Source organism: Mytilus californianus, unplaced genomic scaffold, assembly GCF_021869535.1.
Source record: "Mytilus californianus isolate M0D057914Y unplaced genomic scaffold, xbMytCali1.0.p SCAF_2, whole genome shotgun sequence".
Lineage (NCBI taxonomy): Eukaryota > Metazoa > Mollusca > Bivalvia > Mytilida > Mytilidae > Mytilus > Mytilus californianus.
In genome coordinates, this window is record NW_026262668.1 from 12,305,370 (window position 1) to 12,316,662 (window position 11,293).

At 32.4% G+C, this 11,293-nt stretch overlaps 1 protein-coding gene across 1 annotated transcript; it reads left to right on the forward strand.

Annotated features, from left to right (window-relative positions):
• The first annotated feature begins 514 nt into the window (after positions 1–514).
• LOC127729255 (ectoine dioxygenase-like) lies at positions 515–10,691 on the forward strand. Its single transcript, XM_052236994.1, has 9 exons — positions 515–557; positions 1,577–1,658; positions 2,101–2,191; positions 3,417–3,527; positions 4,542–4,633; positions 5,937–6,027; positions 6,787–6,919; positions 8,084–8,235; positions 10,410–10,691. The coding sequence occupies exons 1-9, from the start codon at positions 527–529 to the stop codon at positions 10,545–10,547; spliced, it is 921 nt and encodes a 306-aa protein (XP_052092954.1). The 5' UTR covers positions 515–526; the 3' UTR covers positions 10,548–10,691.
• Positions 10,692–11,293: the final 602 nt, after the last annotated feature.

Sequence of the window (11,293 nt, forward strand, 5' to 3'; positions counted from 1 at the left end):
AATATGTTTCAAATCAGTATTGCGCTTGTTTACCTCATAACGTCCACTAATGGAAAAATGTATTTTAATGACTTCAACGTCTTCGTTGACATAACGCTACAAAGGTATAACAATATACATACAGTATCATTTTAAATTTTATAGGTCTAAGAGCGATACCAGACAGGATTAAATGAACTCCAAGATATAACCAACATGTAACTAGTTACATGTAAGATCAGCACTCTCTAGTACTGTCAGAATATCTGTCATAAAACCACTCTAAAAAGGTTCTACCCTATTGTTCATGCATCACCTATCATGTCTTTCTAACGTTATACTCAAAAGCATTGTCATGGGCAGGAACTTTGAAAAACCTGTGCATATGTCAGTAAGAGAATTTTAAAAAGCGGAATTTATTTTATGAGATTACCGCAGTATATTTTCTTATTTTCAGTACGGTTTTTATGTTAACTTCATATACTTTATAAATTTCACAAAAGATTTTACTTTTTTAATTGTATTACAGGAGAGGCTTATTACAGCAATGGCTACAGAAAGCACTAAACTGAACTCAGGTGTGTGTCCTTAACCATAGTAGTAGTAGTACTTGTGTAGAGGTTATGCCAAAATCAAATTGATTACAATACGCAAAACGTATCTCTGAAATCTATTATTTGGGAAATATCTCTAACCGTCTAGTTTATGTTAGGAAGATTAATTTTGTAAATAAATGCAATAAACAGAAAAAAAAATACCAGAATGAAATATAAACTCCACAACTGAGATAACACATTGAAAAATAAACCTAGGACATCTATATACATGTAGTTGAATGAATGGAGATGTGGATTACATAGATATAAAAAGATGTGGTATAAGTGCCAATGAGACAATTTTCCATCCAAGTCACAATTTGTAAAAGTAAACCATTATAGGTGAAAGTACGGTCTTCAACACGGAGCCTTGGCTCACACCGAACAGCAAGCTATAAAGGGCCCCAAAAATGACTAGTGTATTCAAAGAGCTACTTATGACAACACTATTGGTAATTAGAATATTGATGTAACTATCAAACAAATCGATTACTTGTGACTTGTTTATATGTTATGATTCATTGTCCAAAATAAGCTTGAAATATTAGCTACTGGACGTTAGGCAAATATCAAGTCAATCATGTATAATTTAACTTTACAATCTACGCGCTGATACTGCAATTATTAAGGTAGAATTACGAGACCTAAATCTTACACCTTGTGTAATTAAACACGGTCTAGATATGAGAGTGGAAACAGTAACATCTTCAAGATAAGCATCTTCTGCTATCCATGATGCATCATCCGTCATTCGGGGTTGGAATTATGTCCAGTAGTAAGTGCCATGTCAAAGAAAATGGCAAAATGTTGCAAAGAAAATCAATGTTGAAATTGTATATGAAGACATTATTCCCTTAACTAAATGATCTTAAAATCCCCAAAATAAAATAAAATGTTTAGTTTTGCAGATATATTATTGTAAGAGACGCTCATTCATTACTAACTTGACTTTTGTGATCCTGCTTACATTTCTCATCAAATACTTTAAATTTATTTTGCAGAATACCTGTTTTATCGTGATGACTTCCAAGTCACACATAAGATGAAACAAAACTTTGACAAATATGGTTACATATTAGTAAGGTAAATGCTTTATGCACCAATAAATATATCTGAACAGTGAGTTAAAGCATTAATAAATGATAACATAAAAAAAAACATAAAACTACAATTATAAAAAGAAAAAAATGTATTTAATGTTGGTGTTGCATTCCAAAAGCGTTTTGATCAACGCAAAATGAAGTGTTTTGAAAGGTAAATCATATAAATCATTTCATAATGATAAATAATGTAGACAAATCGTTTATAGCCAGCATTTTCGGATGGAATTATTACACAGAACAGAATGAATCTGAGAAAAGAAAACAAAAACTTCAGTATAAATTATGTTAAAGTTGCAAAATAAGGTATGTTATTAAATTATGCAATATTTTTTAAAGAAGACCTTTAAAAGTGATTATGATAGTATAAGGTGAAATTATTGGCTAGAATCATTTGAATATATTTTTAAATGTTTGCTTTGTAGGAGACTACTTGATAACGAAGAGGTTGAAAAAGTAAAGAAAGTATTCGAGAATGCAACATCAGAACAGATTCTTGAAGACAATCAAATGAGGGTAATTAATCAATATTAGAAAGAAATAGAACGGATAGCAATATTGTCTGTGGTGTAGGCCTTTTCTTGTCTATAGTGTTCATAATCGATCTTACTTTATATTTTGTGTTTTAAAGTCTTGAATATTTGGAATATGTAACTTAAATTGCTGAATTTAAATATTGTATTGATATTTTTTTCTTTAAAATCGTTTCACAGACAGATTGTTGGGTGTATCTTTTAATTTTTATAAAAGTGTGATGAGATGCAAAATATGCAATGTCATTAGGAATAATAAATGTTTTACAAATCTTGAAAATTTCAAAAAACTCGCTTAGCAGCTCTTTCTCTCGTTACTAGGACTTCTGGGAAAACCTAATACACTGACAAAATATTCTCTTATTTGACTGAAATGATCAACTTGTATTAGGTCTTTCCACTTTTCCGTGGAAAGACCTATTGATTTAGTTCTGATTATTTTTTTTTCCGCCAAATTTTTTTTCTTGCGCTGTTTGGTTGTTTCGCAAGATGTCGCTAAGATATTTGATATATGATATAGAACAAAATAAACGCTTTTAAAACTGACACTGTTTAAACGAACACTTTTCTGTGTAAGAGTTATCTCACCAAACACTGTTTTTCTTGTTTGCGCATCTCCTTCGCAACCGTAAAAGAAATCGACAAATTTATTTTTCAAATTGCCTCGTTGAATCCTCAAGATGCTTTGGTTAATATTAACCGAAGCGATACTGAGACTCCATATGTGTAAATGTAACACATGAACCGTAAGTGATAAAGACCTAGGGTATCTTGGTTTGAGGTCCTTGGTCTACCAAAAAGAAAATGGTGTCAAAGTCAAAGGTCAAGGTCATTTTCTAAATTTTGCCCTTTGCTTGTGTGTGCATCCTTACTTATACTATAAAAGCTAAATATAAAAGAACTGATGTTTTGGTTGTTGAGAAGAAGAAATGGTACATTCAAGCCGAAGCGATCTGATGATATCTTTTAGGAGTTATTGCCCCTAAAATGCTAAAATTTAAGGTAAATCGAATATAACTTCAATCTGATACATAATAAAGCCAAAGTGTCTTTTGATAAGGGTTCGGTGACACATGACCTTGAAAAGTATCAACCGGAAGTGACTTTGTGCAAACTGGAAGTAGCTATTTTCGCAGGTGTTTGATGTTTTCTCGTGTTCATATTTTCTTAGAATTAAAAACAACTGCAATAGTTTTCTAACCTTGAAGGTTTCTGATGGTCAAGGACAAGAGGCCAAGTTAATTGTATGGTCACATCCCGGTAATGATGTCAGTGGAATGGTTAGTAGGTCACTAAAAGTAGCAGGAACATGCGAAAAGGTAAGTTTTCAATTATATAGCTCTTAAAACAGCTAAATAATACAATGGCAACCTATAAAATCTTTGGCCATTACCAACAATATACAAATGCTTACACCATGTTATTGCGAAAAGTCTTACCGTGAATTGGGAAATTTGACGTCGGGATATTTTGGCAGTTTTCTCTCGAAAGGCATGTGTTTTATTTTAGTGTGTGTGATTTTAGTGCTTCGTCCAATTGATATGTTTAATTTTGGAATAACAGTAGGGAGCAAGCTCATTCATATTTGCCTTTATTTACCCGTTAATTGACAAAATATCATTGAATTTCTCAAACTTAATCCACGACAAAGTTTACTTAATGAAAAAATCGGATACGGATGCAATTGCAAATAATTCCGTATATCGTGGTTCAAAGCTGAAAGAAAATTGAAACAAAATCTTAAACATTAAAATCACTTTTTTAAAAGATTATTAATTTTTTACAAATATCATATGAAATAAATTTTAATCATCTCTATTGCAGTACATGTTAATCTATTTACGATTAAGGATTTAAATTTTAATCCTTATGCCTCTGGCAGTACATGTTAATTAATTGAAGATAAAGGATTAAAAGGAGTTTTGATATTCTTATTACCACAGCGTCTAATCAGCAATAGCCTGGCATATTTATGACATTTATGACATGTGTGAATACAAATTCTTGTTGTGTTTTCTTAACAATTTCCCAAAATTAACAATTTAGTAAAAATTATATAGTGTTATCAAATTATACCAGGTATTTATTTGCAAATTTGGCTACGCGTGTTAGCATTTCAATTTTTACTGTTTGCTTTATTTTCGTGTGTTTAATATTGGCACTTTCATTGGAGGCACCAAATAAACCGAAATAAAACTACAACCAAAATAACCCATTTTACGGTATTCTATGAACGCACAGAGCATGTAATTCTATTTAAACAAATAACTAAAAGATTTTCTCATTAATAGTACAACAATTTACTTAACAATAAATATAGTTCTTCTTTTCAGCTCATGGGAGAAGAGGTATACCATTATCATGGAAAATTAGTCAGTAAAGAGGCTTTCACTGGTGGCTCTCATTTATGGCATCAGGATTACGGGTAATATTAACATAATATAAACGTTAAACCACATGCCATTACAACAGATGTAAAATGTAGGCGACAGATACCAAGAGGACATTAAAACATTAGTCGACATAAACTGATAACACCACGGCAAAAAACGAAAGACGACGAAAAGACAAACAAGTCCACAAAACACTACATAGAAATTTAAAAACACGAACTTCATTAAAACCTAGGGGTGATCATATGTACTCTGCAAGAGTAAGCAGATACTGCTCAACTAGTAGTATGTAAGATTTATTACCATCTCTTTAAGTTTTTTTTACACTAGAGCCGAACGACATTATCTGACCTTTGAATATCCAATAACGAGCCAATTAATGCATTATGTATTTGGATGAGTCCAATGATAATATATCATAACACAGGCTGGACAAGTTTGTCATTCCGCTGCGTGCAAAAGTTGGCATCTTAATTTTTGAAGAGAAAGAAAAATAAGTTATGGACTAACATGGTATTGATTCTTTGATATTTGTCTTTAAATGTTTTGGATTTTGCACCATTGTTGGAAGAGTTCTGCCCATTTTATTAAATTTCTTTTGATGAAAACTTATTTCCACAAAGGAAATCTTATTTCCCTTGAGAAAAATCACTTTTCCTTAGGGGGAAAATTATCAAATCCCCCTGGGAAAAACTTTACCTAAGGAAACTTCTCACATAATTTTTCCTCAAAGGAAATCAATTGCTTCAAAATTTCCTTTAATGAAATCGGGTACATTAAAATTTTCCTTGAGGAAATTTCAAACAAATTATTTCCTCAAAGGAAAAATCGAACAAACTATTTCCTCAAAGGAAATCAATTTTACATCACTTTTCCTCTAAGGGAATTTTACAGTATCAAGTTTCCCCTAATGAAATTTAAAAAAATAAAATTTGCTTTGAGGAATTAACAGAAATTAATTTTCCTTTAAGAAAATTTACAGAGCTAAAAGAATTCACTTTCCTGTAATTGAGCTTTGAACAGATCTTCTACGAATCTCAACTTTTTTTTCTGTATCTACAAAACTGCCACTTTTGCACGCAGCGGAATGGCCAACTTGCTCCGAAAAGTGTTTTATACTAAGAATTACAACGTTTTGAACTTAATCCCAATTGGTAACAAACTTAAGTCGTCATAGTGTAAATATCATCCAACTATCTACAGAGACTTATTAACTAGAAGAGTTTTGTATGATACAAATAGAAGTACCCAATGTATATTGAGATGTCATGCAACCAAAATGTAAACCCTTCCCTTCTCCACACGCTAACGATCATGTCATTTCGCACATTTAAGATATTGGTATAAGAATGGCTGCCTGCTACCTAACATGATGACAGTTTTTATTGCCCTTGATAAATGCACAAAAGAAAATGGCTGTTTGCAGGTAAAATAAGTGTTTCATATGCATCCACTCAAATCAAGTAATGAAACTTTGTAATTTTATTCATTTATCAACAAAAAAGACATGAATTTGAACGAATAAAAGAAATTTTCTGTTTCCAAATTTCAGGAGCAACATAATAGTAATTATTAAACGTCCTCCGTAATTGAAATATTCATAATTGTGGGTGCAGTTTAAATAGTACTAGTAATTTTCGACAACCAACTTATCTCTCTCAATTATGAAAATGTTGATCTTAATAGTATAGGTGCTTCGTTATAATTGTGTTTACTTAAATCAAACTTTAAAACAAAAATGTTAAATATGTTTTGATAAAGAGCTAAGTGAAGTTTAAAAAAAATACGTGGTGTTCAGATCTTTTTATAGACCATTCATTTTAAATATATACAAAAAGGGACAAATGTATGATGTGTGTTGTTTTAATCATTTATATAATGTATTTTAATTTTCATAAATCTTGCAGGGCATAGTTCTATTTAAACAATCTTTTTGCTTATAGTTCTAACTGAACGAAATTTCATATCATATCATATGAAAAATGATTTGTGTTATTTCCTCCTAATATTTCATATTCATCCACTTCCAGATGTAAGTCATTGATAGTTCACTCATGACACTTCGATTGTAAAAATTATTTTTTCTCATTGCGAAACTTGATATATCGTTCTAATTTTTATTCTTGGTTGTATATGCAAATTTTCAAGTTCATTCTATTGATAATTACATTTTCCTAAATTGAAGATATTGGAATGTTCGCACACATGTGGCAGACTCGATCATGAATTGATGCATGGACAACAAGCCATACCAGACACTGGAAGAGTTGATCAGATTAAAGAACGTTGTCCATTGATATGGTGTGAAATGAATCCAGGTTAGATTTCTTAGTACTCAGTTAATCTGATATTTCATTTTCTAACGAAAACTATAGATAGGTTGTAAATGACGTAATTGGAGTTTGAGTAATTTCCTTTGGTCGCCATTTTTGAGGAATAAACGGTTGATTTTCTTTTTTGACCAACCAAATTGAAATATGCGATACACACACGTCTGATAAGAGATCTTTCCAAGATCGTATTGAAGAATCAAGCAAGGTAAAAAGGAATTAAAAATGTTCAGAAAAAAAACCCTTTCTAAAGTCTAACAGTCAGTAAACTAGTTAAACTTGGCTGATTTATGAAGAGGAGCCTCAGTGGCCGAGTGGTCTAAGTAGTTACTACTGTAATCACTAGCCAGTCAACACTGAGGTTGTGAGTTCGAACCCCGCTCGTGCGGGTGCACTCGACTCCAATCTTAATTGACTAGGATTGTCAGTTTTCCTATCGAAGGTCGGTGGTTTTCTCCGGACACTCCGGCTTCCTCCACCAATAAAAACTGGCCGCCACGAAATAGCCCAAAAACGGTGCTTAAAAGTGGCGTTAAAACACCAAAAATCAAAATCAATCTGATTTATGAAGAAAGTTGCGTACTTAGCCCTCCAATATAACGACAAAAGGGAAGTAACTTTTGCTCAAATTGTGTCAAACGAAACCTATCTATTGCAGTCACAGTTGGGAAACTAAAAATGCGATATTAAGGAGGCATTCAAAACTAATAGTCGATGAACGCGAACGCGATTGCAAATAAAGATACAGACAGAAAGATAATGCTCTACATAATACATAAAAATAAAGATTGATTAACACGATCTGATCAAAAATCTGGTTGAACTCGGATGCTTTGAATAGGTAAGCAGTCATGGTTGATTATATCATCTATTTAACGTTACTATTATATTGTTCATAACAAGATCCTAAAGTCAAGTATTACGTTGACTATTTTCCGTTAGATTTGTTAACAGCAATAACAATGACAAAACATAATGAATGTAAGTAGATTTAAGTTATACGCCAATGAAAAATTTACTCGTTAACACAAATAACCGTTAAAGATATATCTATGTTTCAAAATTTGTTCACGCACTGATCATGGTTTTTAAATCGTACATTAGTACAAGCATTTTATATCATTTGTTACAAATAATGCAGTTCTTTGATAGGTGATGCTTTATTTTTTCACTCCAACATGATGCATACAAGTAGTCAAAACAGAAGTCCAAACAGAAGATGGGCTCTCCTGACTGCTTTCAATACGAAGTCAAACAATCCAACCAAAGAGCATCATCATCCATGCTATACACCACTAACCAAGGTATTGCGAGTAGCTCCAGTTTTAACGCCTAGTGTAAATATTAGCAACTAAACAAAAGGTTATACGTCGATGAAACAGTATTCAAATAAATCAATGAAACTAAAAGATACGGTTTTATGCAATGCAGAAGTATTTTATCATATATCTAACTCTGATTGAAAATACCTCCAACAGAGACAACTTTAGATCCTCCATCCAACACAAACAGAACTACTAGAAACAAAGACATCTGCCGAGTTTGTTTTACTCGAGTCATATGTATTTATATATAGCGGGGTTAAATAATAGAATATTCATCTGATTCACTTGACAGGGAACGCATGCATATCAGGAGACGGTTATGTAGACGAAACGCGCGTCTGGCGTATTAAATTATAATCCTGGTATCTTTGATAACTCTTTACAACACTGGGTCATGCCGCTGCTGGTGGACGTTTCGTCCCCGAGGGTATCACCAGCCCAGTAGTCAGCACTTCGGTGTTGACATGAATATCAATTATATGGTCATTTTTATAAATTTCCTGTTACAAAACTTTGAATTTTTCGGAAAACTAAGGATTTTCTTATCCCAGGAATAGATTACCTTAGCCGTATTTGGCACAACTTTTTGGAATTTTGGCTCCTCAATGCTCTTCAACTGTGAACTTGTTTGGCTTTAAAACTATTTTGATCTGAGCGTCACTGATGAGTCTTATGTAGAAGAAACGCGCATCTGGCGTATTAAATTATAATCCTGGTACCTTTGATAACTATTTACTCTGTCAATGCACCCGGTCTCGCTACTTTTGCAGTTCATATGATTCCCTAAGTTTGTGTTTGTTACTTTGATTTGTCTACTTAATTAATTAATTTATGTAATTTGAACATTAGTAAACTATTGTCGCCTTAATTAAACATGTTTTCTGAGTAGTGATCGTTGAAGACAAAAGGGTATAAACAAAAACGTATAAAATGACTGTTGCACTTCATAGTGGATTTTACACGATAACGTCATGAACAATATGGACGACCACTATATTATGCAGTGCCAAGTAAATTTGTGTATGTAAACATATTTAGAAAACAAGTCTAAATTGAAAACAACGTTCAAATCTATGATTGCGTTGGATAAAAACCGCAATTTTTATACGTGTTTTCTTTGTAGAGGGGTCTAAATACAGCACAAACAACATTTTCCAAAAGACCAAAAAAAGTGAAAAAGTATATTTTAACAAAACACATTTGACTAGCAGGTCGAACAACGCATGTTCTTAAACCCTGCTGACTACCATGGCGATTGCCAAATAAACGGATCACTAGATTTAACCAAATGATCTTAATTTTTGATTTAATACCAAACAGAAAACAATAAATTTGCGGAAAAGATGGTATACCGCAAACACGAGGTGCAAAAATGTGTACACCATATCCGTATTTCGACAATTAATGTCTCTTCAGTTATGTTAGGAATCGAAACGGTATTTGGAAGGCCATATAATTTACCTCAATTTAGGATTGACTCTTGAATTTTGAAGAGTCGAAATAGGATGAACGGATTATATAAACCCGCAGGCAAATATATTACAAACCCAAACGAAAAAATATAAACAAGTCTTAATTGATAACAACGTTCAACCTATTTAGGAAAGACACAGCAAAATTTTTTTACAAAAATTGACATATCAATGATATTCCATGTCGGCACAACAGTGATACCCTCAAATCGTCAATCAGTTGGCCATCTGTGTAATGAATAGTGATCTCAATTAATTTTCAATTTTGTGTACAGTAAATGCACATAAAACAGGTCATGCATACCTATAAGCAAACAGAAATAAAATCGTTAAATCTTGTAAAATGCTGCCGTTCATTAAAAATGTATATGGATAGACATGAACTTATATTATTTGACAGACACCTGTATGCCAACTTTATATTTGACAAAAAAATGCTTGTTCAACTTTGCAAATGTTTATGGGCCATCTGAGACATAGACAAATACGAAAATGATAATTACGTTGTCTGTAACAATAACATAAACAGTACTTATTTTACTGAACCAGATGCGCATTCATAATTTCAGTGGTGCTGTATAACTATTGAATAAATGATATACATATGACTTCATTAACATTAATTGATTATAAGCGATATCGTGTTCCTTTTAATAAAAATCTACACCAATCTACCTACAGGTTCCAGATGCTGCTATCAAAGAATGTGAGAATTACACTCTTGATCTTTCCCAGATGGGTTTTGTACATCCTAGTAAATCACAAACAAGTCGTCCGAATCTATCCAAAGAGCAACAAGAAGCAGCCGCCAGAAGTTAACGTTGTCACATTTAACTTGTATTTCAAATTGCGTTATATAATGAGATTATGATAACTTGAATTGTAAAAATGGTAAATTCCTTTTTAAACAATATGTATTGAAATATTGAAAATTGATTATTTCAAATATATATAAGCACCTTAGATCAACGCAGTTTTTGATTGTTTTTGTCTTTTGTTTTCTTTGTAGTGTTTTGTGAATTTTTTTTTCACGCAGTTGTCATTGATCTCGACTTTGGAGTTTTGAATACCCCTTGGTATTTTCCGCCTCATTTTGAAATTTATTACATCCAAGAATTTACCTGCGAATAAAGTATGTATTGCGAATAAAGAGGAATGGTGAAAAGACATCGACCAAATCGTAACAAATTTTGTGTTAATAAAAATCAAACATCTTGATATTGTCAGTTACTGAGAGTTTTTTCATATGAATCAAATATGCTTTTTTAACAAACTATTTAAGCCCGCTGCGTTTGTTTGCGCCTGTCCTAGTTCGGGAGCCTGATATTCAGTTGTTGTCGTTTGTTGATGTGGTTCATTGGTGTTGCTCGTTTCTCGTTTTTTTTATATAGATTAGACCTTTGGTTTTCCTGTTTGAATGATTTTACAGTAGTCATTTTTGGGCCCTTTATAGCTTGCTGTTCGGTGTGAGCCAAGGCTCTGTGTTGAAGGCCGTACTTTGGGCTATAATGGTTTACTTTTACAAATTGTGACTTGGATGGAGAGTTGTCTCATTGGCACTCATA

What these genes read in the sequence shown, in the direction of transcription:
- LOC127729255 (XM_052236994.1), top strand. Translation starts at nt 527, where the DNA reads ATGGCTACAGAAAGCACTAAACTGAACTCAG. An exon ending in AAGCACTAAACTGAACTCAG is followed by an intron (nt 558 to 1,576) that starts GTGTGTGTCCTT and finishes TTTATTTTGCAG; the next exon opens with AATACCTGTTTTATCGTGAT. An exon ending in TTGAAGACAATCAAATGAGG is followed by an intron (nt 2,192 to 3,416) that starts GTAATTAATCAA and finishes CTAACCTTGAAG; the next exon opens with GTTTCTGATGGTCAAGGACA.